This window comes from Pyxicephalus adspersus, chromosome 4 (genome assembly GCF_032062135.1).
Source record: "Pyxicephalus adspersus chromosome 4, UCB_Pads_2.0, whole genome shotgun sequence".
Classification (NCBI taxonomy): Eukaryota; Metazoa; Chordata; class Amphibia; order Anura; family Pyxicephalidae; genus Pyxicephalus; species Pyxicephalus adspersus.
Window position 1 is genome coordinate 44,620,587 of NC_092861.1, and position 27,277 is coordinate 44,647,863.

General features: G+C 35.3%; 1 protein-coding gene across 2 annotated transcripts in view; it reads left to right on the plus strand.

The window, feature by feature from the left end:
• RSRC1 (arginine and serine rich coiled-coil 1) overlaps positions 1–27,277 on the plus strand; it is a 158,856-nt gene that overhangs the window by 52,061 nt on the left and 79,518 nt on the right. For both annotated transcript variants that reach the window (XM_072408025.1, XM_072408023.1), the window contains exons 5-6: positions 3,107–3,143; positions 22,548–22,599. In XM_072408025.1, the coding sequence (XP_072264126.1) occupies positions 3,107–3,143; positions 22,548–22,599 (89 nt within the window). The remainder of the gene's footprint in view (positions 1–3,106; positions 3,144–22,547; positions 22,600–27,277) is intronic.

Consider the following 27,277-nt stretch of genomic DNA (forward strand, 5'->3'; position numbering starts at 1 on the left):
ATGTTCCATGTGAAAGTCCAGATGTGACCAAACACATACATGTTTGTTGCTACTTCTTTTATTTTTTTTTAATTCCTTGTGGCTGTCCAGATTTTCTTTTAATCATTTGTTTCTGGGTATTGGTGATGATTCAAATAACTGAGTTTAGCATTTGCTATGTATTAGAGCCACGTGGGTAGGTGTTATTGCTACATAGGTTACAGAGCATAAGGTAATATGGCCCACATGTTGGGACAGGCAAATATGCCACCTATGCTCTGGAAACTTTTGAAACCCTAAAATATTTTATTTTGGGGTTAAAATCCTTTTAGAGCCAATAGAAAAATTGTGTGGACCTTATTAGTTATTAAAAACAGCCCTAACTGATTTTCTAAGACTATCCCTTAATTAATAAACTAATATTATATGTTAAATCCCACATACATTCTAAAATCCTTACCATTTCTCAAATTAGGTAATTGTTAATCTATTATTGAAATGTATTCCTATAAAGCTAAATAAAAAGTATTAAAAATCATGGCATGTTGAAAATGAATATTTTGTGGTTTTACGAAAATAAACTTTCTATACATTAGACATAAATTATTTACGCACACAGTTCAGATTACTCTGCACGATGCAGAAATGTTTAATCTGCAGTGCATGTGTATGTTTACTGCTTCTTTCAGATTGTCTAGGATCATTCAACCATTTGCAAATTACTCATAAAACGATTTCATAATACATAATTTCCTTGTATTATTAATGTATAATTATGAGAAACATTTGAGATGTATATAGTTGGAAATGGTAAAAATAATATTGGAGTATACAGTTTTCATATTGGCTAAGAATCTTGTTAGGTTTATAGAAGGCAGATACCTTTAAAGTAGACCTGAAATAAAAAAATGAATTACTAAATTGATACAGGGTATGTATCTAATGCCTTTATTCTCATATCTTTATATGTGCACTGTATGTGCACAATCAAAGGCAGTAATGTGCTATGAGGTTGATGCCAAAGTATAGTTTATGGGATGGCATCCAAGAAATGAAAAAATGTTCTGTAGCTGGTTGAAAAAGGGGAGAGGTAAGAGAGATGTTGAGCTTTTGACTTCACCTCAATAACTCACAAACTAGAGACTTTCCAAAATTTGTGGAGGTTCAGAAGAAAGTTTCAAAGAGATGCAGTCGGATTGGGGAGCACAGTTAGAACATAATCCACAAATATTGTCAACTTTTCTATCCCTCCATGTTGGTGCCTGTGACATCAGGGTAAGACTAATTATTGGGCCAACGTCTCAATGACCAATATGAATAATATAAGGAAAAGAGGGCAGCCCTGGAGTGTGCTACTAGCTATCAGAAAATGATCATAATACAACACAATATAATGAATGTTTGGAATATAGAGTTCACATGCACAAAGCACAAGAAGTCCTAAGAAACACTAGAAATGTGTTTTTGTTTGTAGGGGAAACTAGCCAAGTGGGCAAAAAGAGGATTGGGCAACACATGACAATTTTAGTGTTGCCAGTTGTTTGTGCCATAAGTATCAAGTAACCCCAATAATTGTACCTGCTTTGTTCTGCCCCCTTATTCTTTCTTCCAACTTTGTAATGCACCCCCCCCCCCCCACTTAGGTGTGCACCATTTTTACCATCCCATTTTATTTTACCCCAACTTTTATTGTCACCCAGCTTTTTGTGTCCTATGACTTGTAATCACCACGTAGTAGTAATGTAATCAGTGTATTGTAATATTTCAAGCTTGCATTAATATTTCAAGTTTAGATTAACAGTAAAAAAAAAAAAGTGCCTACTGCCAGCTGCTAGGTCCCTGAAGGTGGTGACAGACGGTAACTTAAGGTGTTTTCATGTACATTTTTATTGAAGCTGCATGAGGAAAAAAAAAATCTTGCAAATGCCTAAAAGTTCAAGTCTGTAGCGATGGCTGGAGTAGCAAAAGCATGCAAAAACATGGCATGTAATATCTGAAAAAAACATTTAGCTATGTTGCTGCCTCCTACCGTCTAGAAAAAAGTATAAATCTTCCTTTCTCGCCCAGTAGAGCTGAAATGCTGCCATACACACTGACGGCTCTTTCTACACAGCCTAAGCAGTTTTCTGATGACTATAAGGTGCTTACTGAAGTGTCAGGTGGTGCACCCGTCCTAAAGGAGCTGGGGAGAAGGAATGGAAGGCCTTTTTAATGTCTAGGGATAAGAGCATAGTCAGAGTAGAGCTAATATTTGATATGTGAACAAGTTAGAGGACACATCTGATATTAATACTTGCTTGTTTTGATAGGGGATAAATCCACCCAGATCTTTACCAATCCAGGCAGAAGGTTCTGTAATAAAACTGTTGACCAGGACCTTAAAAACAGCTTGATGTCCTGGGTAATAGACCTATAATTTGCCCAGTAGTGTCTGTGTGAGGTTCAGGGATCATGGGGAATGCTACTGTGAGTGAGTCCTCATTAAAGGAAGTGCCCTTCTGGATGCTGTTATGTGCAAACTAACAGGGCACATCCCTAAATAGAAAAACAGGGGCTATCAGCTTAGGGAACTCAAGATTTTCCAGAAAGAGAAAGTTGTTATGGGTGTCTGTAAACACTGTAGGCGAATCACCCTATTTTAAAGCATGTGCACTTAGAAGATACACCTACAGGTAATGTTTGGTAAATGTCACATTCAGTGTTTTATACTTTTTCCCCATATTGTTTATTTCTTATTTTAGCCAAAACTTTTTTCTTCTTGTGCAATGGCCATCTAATTAATGTGAATACATGCAAGCCCTCCCCTTCTGCATTGTTATATCAGAATTGGTAAAGACTTGTCTTGGTACATCTGTATGGGTTAAATACACAATTTCCTATGTTATTATTACAGTAATTTTACCCTTAACTTGCCTCTAAGAAATGACCAGGCTGGGCAATTTTATGTCTACTTTTTCAGGACAACTTTATGCAATTTTTGTTTCTTGCTCTGCAGAAGTTATCATATTAGAGCAAACAAGATAGCGCTGGTCAATATTTAAACATCAGGGAGCTGGAAGGCAATTTACATAAATTGCATTGGACAAGAATTTAGTAACTATTTGCAACTTTTGTTCTTCTTTTACAGGGACTTGGTTAACATCAAAGCTCGATTAGAACATCTGGTAAGTTTTACATTTCTCTTGAACATTTGCATCATCTTTGATATCTGCATTCCAAATGAACACTTTTCAATAAGCTTTGAATACCTTGATTTGAGAAAGTCAACTATTTCCCAAAGGGTCCGCTTACCATTATTATGTGAAGGTACTTACGCTTTCATTTTGTCTATCATCTCTAGGGAATATTAATTTTTTTTTAAATTACCTTTTTTATTTTGATGTGGAGATGAAATAAAAAATGCAGCACAATTATTGAAGCGATGATTGTTTTAATTATTAGCCGAAAAACAATATTTGGCTGAAGATTTTCCTGAAAAGGAATGTTTAATACTAATATTTTATGCATGATTATATTAGTTTATCATTACTATTTTGTATGTAGATTCCAATGCTGCTGTTTTATCTGTGCACTATACATTTAGTTAACCAACTTATGTTTTATGTTGTTAAAAAATAAAGCCCAGTTAATGTCTTCAAATTTTCTATTTTGTGTGACTAGTATAAAAACTATTTTTGCCATAGTAGGTAAATAAGAAAAAAACACTTCCAAAAAAATGGAAAAATCTTTCTTCCTAAAGAATACCTGTCATTAAAGATGGTTTTTAAACCTCCTTAATAAGTAACAATTTAGTACATTTAACTTGGAATTTATATGCAGAATTTGCATATAATAGTGTGGCCTGAATTTTGTGTATTAGGTAGAAACTACTAACTGTTGTGGGGTTTACTCTTTAAAACGGGTACTTGGATCCGTGTTGTTTTACCTTCTTAGTTTCAGGACATGCAGTGTGACAGAAGAAGTTTGAGCTCTACCTTGGCAATTTCAACGCTTCTATTTTTAATTTTTCAGTATGATGCTAGCTGCACTGACCCATAGTGAGAGGTTGAAATGTGTAGATGTCATTCATAACACAGTTGTATATTTGCATATTTGAGTGCTTTGGGTTTTGGAGATTGTGGGTTTTACGAAATCTGAAACAATGTGTAAGTGCCCGCAATTAAATTCATGTTTCGGTTTATGAGGGAGAAAAAAAAAAGTTTTCTTTCATTCTGATTTCCATCGTTCTAACATTGCCTTCCCTCCCATTGTAGCAGAACATTCCTGACCTTTTGTCTGTGTGGTTAATCAGTGTTGCTGATTGTTGAAAGTAATGTATGAGTAATCTATCATTAAATGTGTGTGGTTATTAAAGATTACTGTGTAAGTTCCCAATTTATTACACAATAATTTTAACAAATGTTTGTTTTAACACAATGTAAATGTTTTAAAAAGTCTAAAACAATTTAAAACTTTTACATCCCCAAATGTTCAAACGTAATAGATATTCTGGGTCTTAATGTGGAACTAAAGTTCAACTTTGGTTGAATGCACATTTCAGTATTTGTTGCCATGGAAATCTGTCAATCCCAGCTTCAATTGTACATTCCAGGAATGAGTAAACTCCTGTGTGCTTGTACAGGAGGCCCAGTATGGCTAAAGATTGTTTACAGGAAGATAAGAAGGAGGAAGATGACAGCACCCTGCGAGAAAACAGGGATAGGTGATTGGTATCACGGGTTTAGTTCCAGGGTTCTCCCCAGGCACTTTTAGCAGGGCGTACCACCCGGCATTTTTCAGCACCCACCCGGCTGTTTTTGGGTGGTTACTAAAGAGTTTGGTCACAATACAGGGGCTGCCACCCACCTACAGTTTCTTCCCACCTGGCTTAAAATAACTTCTGGGTTGAGCACTGAGTTCCACTTTGTTTTCCATCATCTTCAATAGAGAAGGAGCCTTCATGTCCTTGTCTGGGTGACGTGGACCTTTTATATTGCCTGCAAAGTAAAAACTGTAACAGTATGACATCATTATTAGGTGACCTGTTGGCCTGGGGAAAGACTTTATTACTAAATCCACTGATTTAACTGCTCTTCTGAAGATTTGTTAGCTGCACATCCATGGTGTGAATTTCCCATTCTACCACACCCCAAAGAATTAGATTGGATGGAGATCTGGTGACTCTAAAGGTCATTTGAGTACAATGACCTCATTCTTATGTTCGAGAAGCCAGTTGGAGATGATTTGTGACATGCCACGGTATTCTGCTGGAAGAAGATGGGCACACTCCAGTCATAAAGGGATAGGCATGTTTAGCAACAATGCTAGAGTAGACTATCATTTTAGTGATGCTCAACTGTGGTACTGAAGGGCCCAGAGTGTGGTATGAAAATTATTTTGTCGCGAATACGCTACCACCACCAGCCTGAACTGCTGATACATGGCACGATGGATCCTTTCTTTTGTGTTGTTGAGCCCAGACTCCCACCTACATGTAGAAATTGACCTGCAGAAATGGGGCTAATTAGACCAAAAAACACCTTTCCTATCTTCCCATGCATCTTCCTATGCAAACTGTAGCCTCATGTGCCTATTCTTAAGGTGCGTACACACTTCCAATTTTTATCGTTCCAATCGAACGACGAACGATCGATTGGGCAAAAAATCGTTGGTAAAAAAGTAACCAACGATGCCGACGAACGAGGAAAGTCGCTGGAAACGAACGACCGGACTGACGGATCGGATTGGACGACGATCGTTGAGCATCGTTCGTGTGTACGGTCGTTCGTTGATCGTTCATGGTCTGAGCATGCGTGATGAACGAACGTCCGTTCACTTTCCTGTCGTGCACATAGTTCCTCTATCGCTCAAACGATCGTATCTATTGTGTGTACAATATCTATGAACGATCGTGTCGTTAACTCTATGTGCAGGATCGGTGCTATACGATCGTTCATATATATCGTGCATGAACGTTCGTCGTTCGTTTTCCAACGATAATAATTGGAAGTGTGTATGTAGCTTTAGCTTCTGCTGTAGCTTATCTGCTTCAAAGTTTGATATGCTGTACATTTATACCGGTAGATGCATTTCCTCATACCTCTGTTGTAATGAGTGGTCATTTGCGTTTCTATTGCCTTTCTATCAGCTCAAACCAGTCTGGCCATTGTTCTCTGACCACTGGGATCAACAAGTAATTTTGATTCGCTCACAGAATATTTACCATTTTTTTTTAGAGGATTCCCTTTAAATCTTAGACTTGTGTGTTTAAATCCCAGAAGATCAGCAGCTCCTAAAATACTCTGACCAGCCTCACTGTAACCAACATTTAAACTCACTTAAATCACCCTTCTTGGCCATTCTGATGCTTAGTTTAAACTTTGACAGGTTGGCTACACATTGTCTACATGCATAAGTGCATTGAATTGCATTTGATTAGATGATTAGATATTTGCGAGCAGGTGTACCAGTTAAAGTGGCCCATTAGTTTAAAAGGCATGGTGTAGAGAAATGAGCTATGTACAATACTAATATTATTTCCCTTTCTCTGCCTCCATCTTTTTAACACTCTCTTTTGTCCTCCCTGATAACACACCTGATTTTGCTCTGCATATCTGCTAGATCATGTGTTATCGGCTGGTGTTTCACACATGTGCAAGATCTATAGATCAACTCATTTGCTTTTGTAGGACCACTCCCCTGGGGACATGAAGCTTGATCTTGTGACCATATTTAGCCCCTCCCCCATAGAAAACTTTAGGGCCCTAAAGCACCTAACCTAGCTAAATATTTAAAAATATCCATATATCTGGTTTTAGTTTAAAGATTTCGATTTACGTGCAGTTTGGACTGGCCAAAACTTGACTATGCTTTGGAAGGCCTAATCTGTAAACGCTAGACCAAAACTGAGGAGGCCTGAAAATTATATTAAGCCCACTTCTGGTTGCAAATGTAATTTAGGGTCTGTGGGAGTTTATTGACCTAAGAGAATTATCTCCTTGTCAAAATACTAGTTCCCTGTACTTGGGTTCAAATACTTTATATGTCATTGGCCCAGTGCAAGCATGCATCAGTTAAAGTCAGAACTCTTCACAATTGCATTATTGTTTTGAATTATTGATTTAAAAAGAACCTAAGCCATGAACTCATTAAGACCACTGACATTTACAGAATGAGGGATCTACAATGGCCACTACTAAATTAGACCACACTAATTTAAATTATCTTTTTTTTCAACAAATAATTTGCTCTTGTTTGGGCTCCCCAAATTATTGTTAGTAAAATGGACAGTCAATGAATATTTTAGTCTGTATTCATGCAATACATTTTTTAGGTAGTTTTCAAGCAAAAGTATGCGTATGTGTGCTTGCCAGCAGTAGGCATTACTCAGTATGCCTCCCTCATGGCCTCTGCAAAATTTTTTTTCCATGATATGAAACATACAAGTGATCTGAGTGTCTAACATTTGTTATGAAACCAATTACTGCAGAAATTGTGGGAATGTGCCACAGTAGTCCTTTGCACATGCATTAATTGCTTAAGGATAAAGATTTGCAGGAGCTAGGGAAGTCGTTTACTGCTCATTGTAATTGACACAAATAAGATCTGTTAAAAAAAAGTATTTTGTTAAAGGCATTGCTGCGTAGTTTTGTATTGGTTCGGTTGAATATAGCATTGCATGCTCAGTGCACTTCAATAGACTTAAATAGAAATGTAGCTCAAAGCCCACTAAGGGGTGTTTTTATTGTTTTGTGTTTGAAGATTGCTCTACAAGACATATGTAATGCTAGAAAACTAATTTTTTTAAAGCTGTTTCCAAGCATATTATATACGCTATTAACCTCATGTCATATCTGCCTTTAAATTCTTCTGGGCTCTTGGCCTGTTGTTTAGTAGAGTATACCCAGTAACAAAAAAATATGTTTTGAGAAAATATAAAGTCAGCCCCAACAGTGTTCCCAGTATTTACAAGAAGGGTAATCTTCTCCTTTTTGACTATCTACTTATTTTGTATTATGAAGGCAGTGCTTCTACATTTTTAAAACCTATACTGTTATGTAGGAAAGCATAGACCGGAATAACAAAGCAATCCCACCATCATAGTCCTTCTGAAAAGCCTGTAATTCAAGTTTACAGCTTCTGGACAAAATACCATTTCTTTTTTGGGGGTTAATGATCCTGATTTTATATAATTTTATGATTAAGGTTATCACATCAGTGCCAGTTCTGATAATATAGTTAATCTGTATTGAGAGAATTTGGAAGAAGCCATTGTCGACCTAAAACTTTTATTTGCCCGGCTGTGATTCAGTGGTTTTAGGTCACCTACCTGGTACACAGTATGCAGATAAAAAGTTATTACTTTTTATTACACATGCTTGTTACAGGTTATGGTTTCCCAGGAGGCAGGCAACTAGTAATCTGTATCCATTTGTACCCCCGTATTTTTCTCGCTGTGGTTAAAATGTGGTGTTCCTCTTACAGTGTAATTGTGTGAAGGCTGGTCTCCACTGTATGGTTATGAAATCTAACAGAACATTTACCTACCTTATAAATGCCACAGAAAGAACATCTGTTCACTGGAGAGAGATTTAAAATAGAATTCTCTTATTTTTGCAATACGAATTTTAAAATGAAAAAAATCAAAAGGGGAAAAATTGGCTCTGACAAATAAACAAAAAATGGGCAGAGGAACAGAGATATTTAAAAAGGAGGAAAAAAATCTGTTACAGTGTATAATATTAAACATTCTGTTTTAGTAGTGTTTAACTGTTATGACTGCTAAACCCTTATGTGCGATTTGGATAAAAAAAATAAAAGGATGAAAAGCTCCCCCCCCCCACCTTGTGGAATCTATGCCAGTATATCTTGCTAAAACATATTAAAGTTTAAACATTAAATAAACTACCCATCTGGATCTAGACGCCAGTGTCTCTAACTTGGAGTAGACTTAAACGGGAGTTCAAGAAAGCATTGTTTCTGTGTTTATAGACGAATGACTTGTATTTATTTATTTTACAGTTTTAGACGTGTGTGTCAAATACTATGAGCGCATGATGAAATAAGTTTCCTAGTCCTGTTACAGTGTTGAAAATGCAACAAATTAAAAGAATGTTCCTCTCCTGTTGTTTATTCTTTTCTTGTAAAACGCATTGTTAATTTTTCACATGCCTCTGTTGGTTTGTCTGTACGTTATCTGTATTACAGGGTCCTAGCTGATCATTTACAGTTTTACATCCTTTTATTTATAATTATTAAGTGTTGTTTTTATGATTGTTGAATATATCCTCGCCTAAATATATATCTAAACCCCCTTTAATCAATCCAAACTCTCAATGTAAAAAGGATGTAATTTTTTTAAGCTCTGTATGTGGCCGTGTTTGTTCTGCTGAGGGCCACATTTACCTAATTACAAAAGACGCTACAGCACTTTAAAGTTTGAAATTTTGAAAAAAAAAAACTTTAAATAATTACATATTCATTGTACAACGCTGTGTAATATGTTGGGGCTAAAAGAATCCTGTTTATTATTATTATTAATAATAATAATAATAATAAACATGTTTAATAATTGTTCTCTACATTGTTTTCTGTGGTTGCAGCCTTCAGAATGTCAACCCCCTTGTAACTTAGGTTCAGATTATAAAACAACTAGTGGTCCTAAAAGGTATTTAGTCAAAAATAGTTGTATGTAATAATTACTGCTGGTTATACTATTTAACACAATAAGAGGGTGCATATCAGCACTACTAAGGCACTTTATATTTTAATAAACAAATTTCCAATTTTTTCCATGAATAAAAATTACTTTTCTCCACCTCTCAGCCTGGGTCACATGTTTTCTGACCACCAAGCATTACTGCAAAGAACTTGTTATTTCTAATCGTTAGTGAGATGTAACAATCAAAAACAGCTGCCATATACATTGATACAAAAACAAGGTTTTTAACACATTACTAGATATTGATAAGATTGTTTATTTTAAGTTGATCATCATAGTATAAACAAAGAGTCATTGTAAGAATAGTTTCCCTTTAACATCCTATAATTTATATACACTAGTTACTAGGCTTTGAATGAAAGCAATGATCGGGCTGCATGCTCTTGCATACTTGTACACTGTTATCGCAACTGATTTTTTGCCCTGGACACCTAAAAGGGGGGTGTCGGGCAATCCTTACATTAGGAGGATGCAGGAAGTACCTAAACCACAATAATGCTCATCCACAGTCTAGTGAGCAGGAAGTAAGCTGCAAATTGAAAGACTTTGAGAAGCAGTCTTATTCACTGGCAAAAGTTTAGAAATGACAGTGGTTAAATAGCAATCAAATGTTTATTTTGATAGGTAAAGACTTGTTTACATGAATACTTGTAAATCAATGCCTGTATCATTTCACAACTGCACATCCCTGCAACCACCTCCAACTGCATTGCCATTTTCCTGTTGGTTGACAGACATTTGTTCAGTGGGTTGAAAAGACAATGCAAATAGCATCTAAGGTTTTGTGAGCAAATGGTTGTCACTGCCTATCGTTGAAATGCTCCTATGCATATGTATGTATTTTAGCTGTGTGTTTAGCTGTTTGACTATTTTATAAGCTAAAGATCTGGGTCCTTTTTTAATGTAATTTTTATTTGAAATTTTAAAGAATCTGGGGGCTTGGGGATATAATAGGTTCAAAGCACATCAGTTTAATAAACCTGACTTAGCATAAGGGGGGAAAATGTTAATGAGTTGCTAGCTGTTAACAGATTATTCAAGAATGTATTAGTCCATAAAGAAATAAAAATATCAATACAAATACTAATGAAAAAAGAACAAAATATTCTCTGCTTATCCTAAAATTAAGATTCCCAAAATTCTATCAGTCATACTGGGTAATATTACGGCACTTGGTCTAATATGTTCATTTGAAAATTTATGCCTGTTGTTTAAATTTCAGTACTAATAAGCGCTGCATAATATGTTGGCACTATAAAAATACTGTGAAAAATATTAATATCAACAAGATATTGAAAACACAGGAGGTCATTTTGAAATGTCACACCTTAAAACACTATACCCCTTAGCTGTTAGCTTAGTGTTTGCAGTCCATGTACTCCTTGGGCCTAATTTATTAGAGAATACACTTTCATCAGAGAACCTGGCTGGAATGGATCAAGTCCAAGATTGGAAACATTTGCTAATAAATAGCAAATGACTTTTATTTAATCCATTTCAGGTTTGCTGATTACCTTGGTTTACAGATGAAACTGTATCTTCTCTAAGCTTTAATAAATAAATCTTTAATAAATCAGCCTTTTTTCTTATAATCCTTGCTAATCAATGAGCTGAATTAATAGCTGGAATGATAGTTTATGGGACCACCAGAAATAGTGCATGCTAGTGGGGTGTACTATCCCCCCTTTTTTGTTTTTTGATTTTTTTTTCTATTTTTATGTCCAGAATTTACTTGGGCTTTGTTATTGTATCAGTGTACAAAATTGTTATGATTGATTCAAATTGATTCTTGCATTCGATTTCAAGACTTTCATGTATCAACCATGTATGATCGACTTTGCTATTATATCCACTCAAATTATTGATTTTAACACAAAAATGGCTTAAGCATTATCGTTAATCAAAAGATTGTGAAAAGGAAGTCTCAATTTAGTATAAACATTCTGCCCCAATATAGTTCATAAATACAACTGATTTGATTAGGTTTCAGTGTTTTTGTCTAATTAAAATATCACAAAAGACGTCACAAAGAAAAGGCTTTTATTACATATCATCAGGACGTGTACTTGTTAATTTCATACTACTGACCTTTAAAATTAGTTTACTCCACATCATTTCTGACAGATTTCATTCCTATTTCACTGCCTATAATTTGTAAACAAGTTTGGCTCTTTCTGCTCATAGGCATTAGCGGAAATCTACAACAGTATGAGGTCCTTTTCCTTTAGCCATTTTGATTCACCTGATTTAAAACTATAAAGCACAATATTTATTGTTTTTATTATGTTTTGTGTGCGTTTGCCTGCGTGTTTTGTTGTATGTTTTTAGCATGAAAATGTTTTACCTAATTAAACAGTGAAAACAAACTCTCCTTAAACATTTATGGAATTTTGCCATAGCCTAATTCTTCTTATTGGCTTTCTTGATTTAAAAAAAAATCAAATGACACAGTTATGAAGAAGAGTCTGATATTAGGCAAGAAAATGTAATGCTAATCAGCTGAATATGTGAGCATAAATATTAAAACATGGAAGTATAAAGTAGCTTAGCAGAAAGAAAATATGTGAATGGAGTATCATTAAGTTCTTTAAGTAAGTATAGTCACATGGCCATGTTTACACAATTCTGATTTATTATAAAATTAATCTTCAAATGTACATTTTAAATGGAGTCTGTGCTTTAAAGACAGGGTATTGTACAATAAGTGCTTCTGCCAATGTTTTAAACATATTTACCATGGTAGGAATTTTTCAAATACAAAATAGGAAGTGAAATACAAAACATGAAAGCAGTTAGTTTTCTTAATGCACACTCTATAGTGTTTTTTTTGTCTTAGTATATATTTTACTTCTGAGAACTTGATTGACAGTGATTGGATTGCAACTATAATTTATTGGAACGCTATCCAGGAATGTGTCCCCGTTTCATTTTTCTTAATGTTTATTCACTTGAGGAAAGATAATGTGAACTATTTTTGTTTCTACTTTACTTGTTTAATAGCACAACATATTCATGTTCCACCTTGTCTATAATAACAGCCTTTGATCTTGTGGAGACTATTGAAAAACATATTTCAGGCAGACACACAGCAGGGAAAAAATTACTGATTAAACCAACTTTTTTTTTTCTGTTTCTGGATATTTAGAATATCATTTTTTTATTTATTGTGTGACCTCTGTGATTTATTTTGTGACATCCTGCTTTTGCTTATTGCTCTTTTCGCCTTAATTTACTTTGACTTCAGAATGCCATTCTTAACAAGCTGATATGTATATAAGGCTCTTCATAAACAGTGGTTATGCAAGCAAACAGCTATAATACAAAAACATGTCAAAAAGAAGTGTATTATTTTCTTTGGCACTAGCAAAAAAGAATTGCACTTGGAAATGTTGTTCCCCATTGCACCAGTGGTTTGTTCGTAATTTCAGTAATTTGATCGTTGCTGATGAAAAGCTGACAAGATTTCCACAGCGCCCCATTAGATAAAAGCAGCATGAAACCACAGGTTAATCTGCAAACAGATTTTCATGCTTATTACTCTAATGATTCCATCATATTTGATGTCGCAGGCAGCAAGCCGCTGCTCGGCAGCAACAGTGTGTGCTCCATTTTGATCTTTCTACTCATTAAATGATGTAGTAATTTGACTGACCTCTGACCAGGTGCATATCTATTCATAATTGCGTGTCATTCTGATCGGGAAATTACTTTAGAGAAACCAAAGTATTCATCCTGCTTCCCAAGTCAAAAAACTAACAAAAGAAATATTGCATTAATTTTCAAATGATGATATTACATTTAGTGCCTGGGCCCCATATATCAAAATCTGAAAACTGCTCAGTTACTATATGCGCTTAATCTTAATGGTATCTCTGGATGTCAAGGGCATGCAGGAAATTAAATCGGAAAGTGCAGATAGACCTAAGAAGACATTATCTCTTGATGATTGCAGTTTTGATAGGTATTTCAGTGAATTTCATTTTCACAGAATGGTAGAAGATGAGTTAGCCACCAGATTTTCTCATTTTTCTTCCACATGATTTATGTGAGTTGAGTATAAAACTTTTTATGGGGAAGCAGTTACCGAAGATGAGAGGTAAATTAATGCACTGGGTTTCCATCTCGGCTCCATACACAAATGTCAGAGCTGTACGTACGTAATGGCTCCCATCATTATTCAGAGTTGTTTACATTCAAAATATGTAATGAAATCTGTTCAGAATAATGAGGGAAATAAAAGTTTAGAAAATTGTAAAGGTCATGAAGTTTGAGAAATGATGCAATGCTTCCAAAATAACATTTAGGCAATATAAATTACATTATTATGCACCAACTCTGCATTATGGAGACATGAAGATGAAGTGCTTTGGACTAGTAAAATGCTGTTAGCGCTCTCTGAAGTATGAGAATGTGTAAAATATTTCTGATTTTCATATTCTGTTTTTTTTGTGTATAAAGGGAAAAAAATGTTTCTCGTAGCTACTATAACATTTCAGCTTTAAGGATTTGGCCAAGATGCCAGCCTATCATATAATTTCCTTCTCTAATTGATGTGCGTGCATTGATGAGAGTCTCTGTAGTGTCCACTCAGTTTATTTGGCTTCATAATAGTTCTGTTTTTGTTGCAAGGTTATTTCTAGCCATGCCATTATGGCTCCCGTTAATGTTTGATTCATTTTAAGACTAGGATGTTTATACCATGAGCTAGGACAGATAATTTGCTTTATTTAATAAAATGTTTTTGTGTTTGGACTAATGGAGTATTATTTGTGATACTAAAAACTTAGCAAACTGTCTGAAGTATGGATTTTGGCTTTTGGAAGACTGATTATAGTCCGGCAACAATGTCATTTTGTGTTCTTACATTGTTATTTTCATGAGGTTCAACATTTGACCTTTTTAGTATTTAAAGTTCTTAAAAGCTACAATCATTTGGCTTGTTTGGGACTGTAATATCGTTAGTGAAGCTGTACATATGTTAGTAGTTCCTGTACATGTCTTATAATGTTGTCATTAGTACCCCTGAATTTAGAGTTTTGCTGTACCCTCATTTTAGGCAACTCATAGTTGTCTCTTTAATGCGATGAGCTGTCACATGAACCATTGTGTTTTTGGGCCCCCGTGCCCACATAGGTACGGAAGGTATGTGCAGGCATATCCAGGTCTGTTTTTTAGCCCGTTTACATGTTTAACACTTTTAAACTGTTTATAAGTTAGATTTCAACATTTTGTCCAGCTGCTGAGACTGCTAGTGTAGAAACACTTACAGAATCAGGAGCCCATGGTACATGTTTATAACATAATTAGAATGCTTAATGTATACAAGGTTTGCAGGCAGCAACAAGTCTCCTTTTAATGAAAAAAAATGTTTTCTTACTATATTAAATAGCCACAATACCATTTCAAAAGAAACAGGGGGATGTATTGAAGCCAAAATCATGGCTCTCCAAGCCGTTAGTGTGTATGAAATGATTTACTGAATGTGAGATTACAAGTTTATCCATATATTCAGGATATATAAATTACTGGGACTTTTCCCTCACTTGCATTCGTCTTTATATTACAAACAGCATTACTTCTAGAGCCTAGAAATATAGATTACGTTTCCTATTTATCTTCAGGGTCATTTGATATAAATATGTCTAGCTGTGTTGTAAGAAGTAGTAGTAATATACAGTGATAACTTGGCATTCTCTAAATACCTGCTTGTATATGAGATACTCTCAGCCTTTCATTATAAGTACTTCTTTTATTTATTTATTTTACATGGTCATAGGCAAATTATTTAGAATTTAGAAGCAGGCTCAGCAAGCCAACTTTCTCTGACAACAACACAAGCAAGTTTGAGGGAAACTTCACTTTTCCCCTCAATGTAACCTACAAAGTATAACCCCTTCAATCATACCCTGGAAATCTTCAATGCATGGCACTGTGAGATGCCACAAAACCTTTGCATGAAAACTTCCCAGTTATGTCTTACTTCTACTGAGTGCTCTTTTCTTTCTTCCATGTATTGTTATGTCCAGGGCTGTACTCCTAGCCCCAGCTCCTTGCAGAGTCATATGGACACAGCTGTATAAATGACTGGAGTTAGTTGCATGCAGGAGACTATTGCCACATGGGGGTGACAGGGCCACACAGTTTAGATCTCTGGGGCAAAGTTTAAGGTAAGTATTTATAGGCATATTTTTTTAGTGACAATAGGCATTTTGGGCCTGATTTATCATAGTTCTTCAAGACTGGAGATGATAGCGTATCATAGGAGAACCTGGGTGTTCCAGACAACCTTGAATGGATATTGCACAGGATTGAGAACATTTGCTATCTAATAGCAAATATTATTTGTGAAATCCATTCCAGGTTTGCTGTGTCACCTAGGTTCTCCCATGATAGTGTTTCTTCTAAATCAGGCTCATTAACTCATTAAAATGTATGTCTTATTTTATTTAAATTTGGCTCTAGAGTCATTGCAGCATATGAGCAGTGTAATGCACAAGGAAAATGTTCATGTCAATGGGCAATTACTGCCTGTCACCGTATTTCCTTATGTTTAATCTGCTGCTGTTGATCTGACATTAAAATAAGTCTGTGCTTTGAGTTTCCAAGGGGTTAATTAAAAAAAGCAGCAATATATCTGCAGCATAGTCATACCAAACAAAAGTAAAAACTGCACATTTGTAAAACACAGTACCATGCTTTACAAGTATGCTCTTTGCTTTGCTAGTCTTGGGTGCAGAACAGCGAAATTGATTAACCTTAAAAAATGAAAGGTAAGCCTGATCATGTGACCTGTCAAGAGACGATCCATCAATGTGTTTCACCATACTGACTATATGTAGATAAAAAAAAAAAAAAAACTTTTTAAAGAATAAGACTGTGATTGCGTAGTTTGGACATATATTTTCAGAAAACAGAATCACTATAATGTGACAAAATTAGCATATTTTGCAGTTCAACAAATATTTTTACAGAAATACTGAATTTTTTTTTCCTTTTGAGGATTAAAATAATTGACTTGCGCTACTTTTAAAATCATATGTTCTGGTCTTTGATGACATCCTTCTATTGTTATTGTACAGCATAAAGGAAATCAAAAAATAAAGCACTACCCTTCTCAAACATTAAACATTTGTAGAAATAGGAAGGTGATATGAAATTAAGATTTTTCTGTGCACAATTTGTTCCATTGCTTAGAAAAGGAAGCCAGTAACAGGATTTGTTTGGGCTCAGATAAGTAGCTGTTGACTTGAGCCCTCAAGAAGTTAAGGGCTGTTGATAAATCAGCAACAAGTGACTGTTTACCTTGGGAAGCTGTGAGTGAGAAGTTTCACTTTACCATGTTAATTGCTATGAAAACATCCAGAAGAGGTTTGCCTTTCAACAAACTTAAAGTCCACTGAATAGAAATGATAAATCTTATTTCAACTATTTGTTATACAATATTTTTATGAAACATTTTCAACAAAAGTAAGCCAGGCCATTCAGAAAAGGGACCTAATAAAATCCCTTTAATTTTTTTTTTTTTATTTTAAATCAAAGTTAGGGATCTATATATATGTTTTACAAGGGTGTCTTTGAGCATACCATAATTTTTATTCACATTCATGTGTGGCTTACCATTAAATTGAAAATGCATACATTTATGCAATTAAAGTATTTTTAAGTGAAGTTCTCTTTTTCTGTACTATTGCATACTGTAAAAGATTTTTTTGTGTGCTGTCTGCAGTACTTTATACTTTTTTGGTAGGTTTGGGCTTTTTAGTTGTGTTTGCCCTCTAGGCCGAAAGTTTTCAGTCCTCCCTATTCCTGGACTCTTGTGCAGTACAAACTCACCCTCCCCCCAAAGAAGATATGAAAAACAATTACCCTATGAACTTGTCAGTGATGTAAATCGACTGTCCATTGCTTCTTGCATGTTTTATCTACAAAAATTATTTACCTCTCCATGTTCTTACCTTACCTTGACAGAAGGCTACAAGAGCAGATATTTTGGCTCACTAAATACCTAGTCCTTAATGCGTTTTGTGTGTACATATGTCAGATATATGACGTGTTAATAGAATAATCATTTCCTTATATTATTTTTGCCCATGGTGCTTTCTTGTTCACAATTGAATTGATATTGCTTTTATTTCATTTCATTTTACATCCAAAATGACCTTTTTACCTTGTGTAATATGTTGTGAAACCATATGATGTTTATACATGTTTAATATTATTAAACGGGCGCATGGAGCCATCTGCTCTCCTTTTTCTTTTATTTGAAGGTTAAAGATTCTTTGCCTATCACAGGTAACTGTCTCACAAATAAGAAAATTATATCCTTGGCTAGCGGCTTGCTTTTCCAAAGCACTTTTTTTTTCTTTGCTTTTAACACTTTCTTTTTTTTTTTTTGTAGTGTAAATTAAAGACTATTCAAAGCCTCTTAATAATTAAAATGTGGTGCATCAGCATTTACAGTTTTCTCTTCTGTCTTCAAAGTCCCCCAAATGACTGTTGACCCTTGCTCTGAAATACATAAGATGAACCTTTCAGTGATGGTGAGGCAACCAGGCTGCACTATTCCTGAATTTAGAACATAGTAGTTGCCACTCTCATCTAGGTAGGTATGGCTGTGGGTGCTCACTGCTGGTTTGTGATCCTGTAAGTCAGCACCTAGCCACATACAGTATAGCACTGAACACAGCTTTTTGAATTGAAAGCACTGCATCTGTGTCTTGAAGGGGAAGTGTGTGAAGTAGAAATAAAGGGAACATTTAGTTTATTTTATTAGGCTTGTGTGTTGCCACTGAAAATGATCATCAAATATGGTAGACAGTAGTAAAGAAAAGTGCAGTGTACACAGTATTGTTCTGTTCTTCTCCTCTGTATGAAAGTACAGCAGTCAGTCATGCTCGGTCATTCATTGATCCACCATGATGGATTGATCAATGGCATTGTTGAAGTTCTGCAGACACGCTAAAGTTTTGCCTGACATGATCATTCTTTTTGGGCCACAATCATCCAATGTGTGTTCATAAGCAACAACCAGATATAATGTTTATTTTTTTGTCTTTGAGATAGAAGGATTTTAATACAACCATCACCCTCACCTTAAAGTGTATCAAAGCCTTTCGATAAAGGAACCTGTAAGGTTCTCTTTTTTGCCTGTGCCACACCAGCACAGGAAGTTAAAATAAATCACCTCAATAAAACATTTGACTGTTTATAAAACAAGGAATCTGACATACCTAAATTTTCCCTGTTGGAAAACAATTACTGCCATTAAAACACATAGACCTTAAAGTTTCCTCCAGGGAATAAGGGCACAAGTGATTGCCTGTTTTCTAAATAGAGCCCATAGATAACAAAAAAAAAAAAAATTATTAGGATAAAAAAAAAAGTTGGGCTTCAGATATTGTTTAAAATAGTGTGCTTATCACAATTTGAATTATTATGTATTGCTTATTTTTACAGCATCTTCTTTGTGCACCATTCCACTCACAAAACAAAACTGGCCTGTCTGATGGGTGGGTAAAAAAGCTGAATCCTTTGTCACCTTTCAGGCTTCTGTCTGGGTTTGCACAGTGAAGAAACAGCAGAAAAAGCATGCTGATGAGGATGAATTATATCATGTTTGACTGTTAATAACGTTTCGTCATCAACTTTTTGCCTGGCGTTCTACTTTAATATTGCTTTTTATTTATTTATTTTTATTAATATGCTAACTGCTGAACCCCAACACAGACTGAGATAAATGTTAGATTAAGGCCAAAAAAAAAAAAAAGCGTTTTGCCTGCAATATTTCCTCAAAATGAGGCATGTACAATCACCCTGCACTACTGCCTTTTGAAGTTTAACTTTAAAATGGTTTATATGTGAATGGCAATATATATATTTATGTAAAAAGATATAATATTTTCAAGTGGTTTTTATAACATAAGATTTGCCGAAAGGCTTACAGGCTCTGCAATAATTCAAAGGCATTTCAAGGCCAAAGGAAATTTGTTTTTTAGGCATTATTTCACCGTCTTTGTGTAACCCAGCTTTACTTCATTTCCAGGGCTGCAGTAAAACTGAAATTTTCAGACGTTGCTGCTGCTACAGTCACAGAGATGTTTCCTTTGGGTTTATGACATATTGTGAAGTACATACACACTGGTTATTTACATTTACCCAATGTACTGTACATATACATACTATTGAAGCTGCTTATAGTGCTATATGTTTAAAAAAATAAAATATAGATATAGAGTACTCCTCATTGTATATACTTCTGCAGAGAAGCTAATGCACCCTCTCACTCCTTCACCAATGCCAACATCTTTACCTGGACCTTTTCCTGGTTCAGAATCTTTGGCCAAGGACAAAATGACATTTCACCCTGGGGGTACATTCCAATCTTTATGTATCTTAGGTTGCAACTTTTTGATGTTGGATTTTAAAAATAAATTTATTACTAGATTTATTGCCACAATGCCTTATTTAGGAACCGTATCAAATTATTTTCATTTAATTGTTGAATATTTTTGTAATACCCTTTTCTGTCTTTAGGATGTCAGATATTTTTTAATCTGTTTAATCCGGTTTAATATTAATAAATAATATTCTACCCTATATGTGTTGACCCACCTCCCCCAACACTTGCGCAGGTTTCACAATCGGGTGATTTTTTTTTAAAATCCAATCCACTGCTGCGCTACTTCTCCTATTCACGTAATAACCTTTGATCAGCCCAGGCCCAGTGTCCTTTAACCACTTTCCATTTTAGGAAACCACTTCACTGTCTGCTGTTCGTCTGTTCATAATCATCAACTCTGCTCACCACTAATTTACTTCCTTCTGTCCTAGATCAGCCTATGCTCTATGTTTCTTATATCATCCATCATTTCCATGATGACCCATTTTCTAATTCTGTTACTCCACCTAATATCAAATAAGCTCTGGCTCTGCCTACAATACTCTTTCTCCGTTATTAGCTACTATTTTGTGCTTTCTCCCTTCAACAATTTTCTGCAGTCAGTTCTTGTTACTTTCTCCACTCTACCTACTGCAAATAGAGCTTTCACTGCTCTTTCCAATATTCTCTGCTGGTTTAAAAGGTTACCATTTTTCCTCCTGTATTTCTTCTCATGGTCAGTTACCAATCTTCCTCCTCTACCGTTTATCTATTCTCATTGATTCCTTATCTCATTGTTATCTATTATCTGCTTATCCTATCTGCCTCCTATACCTTTCAGCTACATAATTGTTTTTTTTTATTTTCATTTATTAGCAATCTGTGCATACTGATATGTTATGAATCATTCAGAGGTCAAGAACATTCAGGCTAAATTATCCTGTTAACGAATGAATTGTATTTCTGATAACTTGTATCTGTAGACACACTAGATTCTAATGTCTGGTAAAACAGTTGATTTACTTTTGTCTCTTCCCAATATTAACCACATCAGCTCTCTCACTTGTATACCTCTTACAAAAAGATGCAAGGGCACTGTTTAAAAAACAAAATAGCAAATAGAATAATATTACCTTAACAAAAAAAAAGAAAAAAAGTAAAAGAAAATGTAAAATATATAGTGGTTGTATTGAACTGACTAAAAGGGTTATATAATTCTCTTTTAAACATAACACTTTTTTTTAGGATTTGTTGAACTTTGCACACCCAAATTCTTTAAGAGGTAGCCAGTTTTAGCAGAAGAGACATGCAAAGTCTATTTGTCAAACTTTTTGTTCTTTGTTTACATTGTACATAAAAAATGACCTAGTTGCTGGTGGCAATGCAACTCCTGTTCACTTGTTGGGTGGAAGGACATGGTATACTGTATGCTTCAGATGTGTTTTGATACTGTGCCTTTTATTTTACTCTGATATCATAGCTGTTAGGTTTGTGTCAAGGTTTTTGTCATAGGTACTACTATTGCTGCTATGATACAGAGATGTATGTACCATACCTTGACCATCATGTTGTTTGGACTGCTTTGCACACGAAGGTTGCCTCTATTAGCTTCTTACAAGGAAGTCACAACTTAGAATAGTGGTAGTCATTGGGTAATACTAGTACTAAGTAGATCAATGCAATATGAATAGGGTGGAACATTGTGTTTATAGATGGTGGCCTTTAATTGATTATTGCAAAATATTCCAACAGAATAAAAAGGGATATAGCTGGATGTTTTCCCATGATCATTTCCTGTTGTTATATCTTATTACTCATGATATGAATTCTGCTAAAATATGTATTCAGCAATAGCATTCAATGTTCTTTATCTTATTATTAAAAAATAAACATGGTTTAATGTATGAAAAACAAGTTTGGTAATATAGTTGGAAAATAATATCGAATAAATGTTTTTTGCACGCAGGTATATGTTTTTTATATTGTTATTTATAGTTATATATTTAATGACAATGTACATTGAGTTTATATATAATACACTAGATCCTGTTATGTAATGCTATTATGACAATGATATATTTTTTTTTTTTAGAAAACATTTTTTTAAATATATACATACATACAAGTATTTGGTGAATGGGCCAAGAATTTATTTCCTTACAAAGTAATTTTATTCCTTTTTTTAATGTAATTTAATTAACTATTACCAAGAGAGGCGTGCAGCCAACAATTTACATTGGTTAGAAGTGGATGTATCCTAGCAATTAAACGGGAAAGTCAGTGGTCTACATTTATGCTTGGAGATGTGGATGTTTCATAATGGTTGAATGTCTTTTCAAATCAGGGATATTGCATGGAAATTAGGAGGGATATGTTTTTTTTTTATAGATGTGTTGGTCTATCTCAGTCCTGTTTATTCTTTATAAAACACTGCGCCTTTTGATTAGTACTATAATGTATGGTAAATATGCTTTTTGTCTTTGTTTTTAGTCTCCTGCTGAACAGGCCAAAGCAACGCTGCAGATGGTTCTCCAAGCTGCTGGTGAGTGATGGTAGATGAAGGTTTGCGTTTGTAAGACTAAAATAATTACCGAGCAGAAACTACACTGTGGAACATACCTCATTATAAGGCGTTATATGTACTGGCACTGCTGCAAAGTCTATTTCTATCATTATTTTAAAGAGGAAAGGAACTAATTTAAAAGAACAATGACAACAAAAAAGTAATGAATTATTTGCATTCTTTCTGGTACAGCAATTATGGGATGAGGTTAGCACATGCACATCCCTCTGAAGGACATATAAAGTGATTTCTGAACCTCCAGCAAGTAGAAGATCGCTTTTACAATTAGAAGCAGCTGGTATGCTGCCTAAGGTTGAACAGAACTGCTAGGTATTTAGAGGACAGTTTTGTTGGAACTATTACCTGTCTGGTGTAAGCATGACCTAAAGCACCGTATGTAGGTCTAGTAAACTACTGTTAGCATCTAAAAAAACAAAACAAAAAAAAATTAGTCATCGTGACCAATTAGCTTCCAACTTTTTTGTAATTTAATAGGTTAACAATACATAAATTAATTGCTTATAATATCTGTGTATGTTCTTGTATAGCTGTAATAGAATATACACCCCATTTGAATGTTCAGGACAGTCTTATTCAGGGTCTGCCTGTCACAGATTCATTTTCTTCTTGCACTTGCCAGAGTATTTGCCTTGCAGCACCCATGTCAATCTGTGTGAGTTTTATTGTAGTCCAAAAGATATCTCTTGCAATACAATTTTTAAGATATTGAAAATCAGCTCAGAGAATCTTATTTTAAAAGCTGGACTCTAGTCAGCACATTAAAGTACCCCCAAACCTCCCTCTTACTACCTTGTGTGGTGTTCCTCTGTACTTTTTAAATATTATTTTTACCCTGTGTGAAAGTTTTGGCCCTTGCGCTGTCATTAAAGGGGCTACAAAAAATGCTGTACATTAAAGTGTTCAGGCAATGCTTTATATTTGCTGCTTTATCTCTAGCTCTACCATTTACTAAAATCAGAATACCAATCTCTCCTAAGTTATCACTGAAATCTGAGCAAACCTAAATCTTGCTTCATAGCTCTCTCCCACTATGCCGAGCTAGTCCACCAAACCGTTTATCACTAACATTTATTATCATTTCTCCTCTTCCACTAATGTTCTTGCAGGCACATAGTTAGCACAGAAGGTACAACACTGTACTACCACAACTCACTGAACGGGTTAGTGACTCCACGAAGTCCACCAAGTTTATTAGACTTCTCTGTAAAATAGAAACCTTTTCAGCAGAATAGTAAACTTCAGTAAATACAGGGGTTTTTGAGCTTACAGAATGGCCCTTCACACACTGCATGAGACCATTTCTTGCATAAAGCACCCTAGGCAATGTCCACATATAAAGCTGAGACTAATGTGTTAGTTGTAATACATGAAGCATATGTATATACCCCCCCCAAAAAAAATAACAGTAAAGTGGCTAAAAATGTGTTAAGTCCAAGGCTGCTTAAGAAAAAAACTTTAGAAGGATATTTGGTAAAACCTTAACCAAATAAAAGCATTATATATTCAATGTAAAATTGGTTTAGGTTGGCAATGAGTCAAACACTTATTTTGTAGTTTGGTCAACTCATGCTAATGCTGCTACATTTGGTCTGTACATCTAGATTGCATTCAACTATATACCTGATAGGATTAAGTAGCTAAACAGCAGCACTGGAAGACAGAGGGACATCACTGTGAGCCAGTCATCACTGTCTCGATTTATACAGGGATGTCTGGTAACAGGCTTAAAAGATGGGCACATATCTGAATGACACCCAGGAGAAATTTTCTAAAGTCTGGGAACCCTGGAGGGCATATTCATTGACCAAGGTGCCACCATTCTAAGCAGATGATATACCACGTCTTGGGTCTGATGAAGAAACAGGAGCTCCCAAATTACTATTGTATGTTTTCTTTCTCGTTCTCTTAGTCAATACTAGTTGATAAAATATATACAGTTTTTTTCCTTTCGGTTCTTTATGTTGTGTTTCCCACCCCTCCCCCATCCCCACCCCAACTGCGGATTGTGGTAACTAGTTTAATATATGAAACCATACATCCACTTAGTTTTTCCGAATCAGGATTGTTAATAAAAGCATGTGATTTGCAGTGTTTATACTTGTGATAAATGGGTTATCGTGTTTTTTTTTTATTGCAGTACTGATTGGGGGGATCCTTCTTTGTTTTATAATGGTTTATGTTTATTTTTAATTTGTTATATTAAAAATAGAAAATTTTAATAAAAATCTTTCGAAATCAAAAGATGGACACACTTGGGAATGAACCTTAGCAGTGTTCTGCTCTCCCTTAAACCCTCACGGACTGAGACAGTTCCTAGTTATACCATTTCCTAAGGCCCGGCTTTTGCTTTGGATTTGATGAGTGTAGGTAACTTTTTCAGACTTTGCTTTGGGAACCCGGGTAAGCTTGTTGTAGGAAAATTTGTATCACAAGAATGTTTGAGCAGAATTACAATCTTTTTACATTGCATTTCATCTGTCTAATTCATTATTGTATATCTTTAATATTTTTGTCTGCTGTGTGTTAGAAACATTTAGATCTATGTCTGCAATTGATCTTTCTGCTACATTTTCAAATACTGCTAAATTCCTTTATTCTTTAAAATATGTTATCATGGAATTTCAACCAGTGTTTTTTCCCCCCTTTTAGTTCGAGTGTGGATGTGTATTGATACCGCTTGCAAATATTCACATCTTTTCCAATAAAGTTTCCAAACAACGTTATATTTCACATTTTCAAATATATGCATTATTCTCCATATCTTTAATATGCCTTTGAAGCGTATAATTATAAAATAGATGTGACAGCCCAGCCCTCAAAAAGAACAATTTGTTTATTTTCCTCTCAGCTGTCACCCCTCATTTCTTTAATTTTACACCTTAAAATGTATTAGAGATAGAATAAGATATACCTCATTTTGGCCTTGGTGCTCTGGATTTTGAGAGATGGTTAAAAATATTTTTGACACCTTAATACATAAAAGAAAACAGAAATTAGACTTGTGATAATGCATTTTGTAACAATAGATTCTCCTAGAGCATGCAAAGACATAGATTTGTTTTTTCTCCCTATGCGTTATCTGGATTTTTTGTGTTATATTTGTGTCCTTCGACTACGAAAGAGAATAACATTGACCCTGTAAAATGTCTCTCTTATCTCTTGCTGTTTTGTCTCTTGAAGCTAAATTTGGCTTGTTCACAGCAGGGAGACTAACAGGCTAAAGGATCTTCAACTTGAACACTGGTCTAACCAATGGTGTTAGTTTGGCACTGTACTGGCATAATGTTATTTCTGAAAATGTGAGGGCAGTGAGAGCAAATAGTAGTCTGAAGTTGGACATTAGTTTGATGACCTGAGACGGTCTGATCGCTTTCTTAATGCTGGCTTTGTCTGATGGAATTGACTATATGCCTGCTGTGCAGCTTCATTGGTGCACATGCGTTAGCAACAGCACATTCAAAATGTACAGGATTCCTGTCTAGGAACATGCTTTTTCTGTTGATTATGAGGCTGTTGTGTTTACAGTGACAAACTTAACTTTTAGGGATCCACGCAGATAATTTCGATCATTGCTCCTTTTTCAAAAAGAAAAACTCAGAAGCTGATATGTTTGAAATATGTTTTTAATGTTTGTAACCATTTTGTGCACATGACTGCTTGGGGCTGCAGGGTATCACAGCATAGATCCAGAAAGTTGCTTTTGGCTGTGTGGTTGTTTTTTCTCACAGCCATAATTTCATGCAAATGTGTTACCTGTGGTGAGGTTTGCCGCTCCTGGGTGAGATCGACTGCACAGTTTTCCACTGCAAGTATGAAAGGGCCCTAGAATTATGAGATTAGGGTCTGTGTGTGCCATACCAGCACTCGTTGTTCTTCACATTTAGGATAGTTCTTTGTGATATTGGCTGTGGCTGTGTTTGGGGTCATTGTCCTGCTGTGGAATAAATTTGAGGCCTGATATCTCTGTGGTTCTACTGCAGAATGGATAAGTATTGTATTTCTCAGCATTGAGGTCACCATTATTTCTGACCAAATCCCAAACTCAATTTGCAAAAATGCATCCCCAAACATACAAAGAACCTCCACCATGCTTCACTGTAGTCAGGAGATACTCCACCATGCTTCACTGTAGTCAGGAGATACTCACTATTGTACCACTCTCCAGCCCCATAGCAAACAAGCTGCCTTTTACTATAGCCAAAAATTTCACATTTTCATTCTTCAGTCCAGAACACCTTCTGCCATTTTTCTACACCCCATTTCTTATGTTTTTGTGCATGGCTAAGTCACTTTGCCTTACTTCCACATCAGGGAATGCATGCAATTTTCGCATGAAGACCTGTTATGGTCAGAATTCTCCAAACAGTAGATGGGTGTATTTGGGTCCAAGGGTTTCTGCCAGTTCTGAGCTGGACATCCTCCGATTTCAATGGAAAATAAGAATGATGTGTTTTTCATCTGCTGCACTATGTTTCCTAGGTTGACCATCGCGTCTACAGCCTTTAACATTGCCCATTTCTTTGTGTTTCCTCAGAAGGAAACCGTGAAACCTTGAAAAGCCCATCTTAAAACTCTAGTCTACTTTGAAATCTTTGCCTGGGAGAAGCCTGGCTGAAGTAGTATAACTACCTTGTGT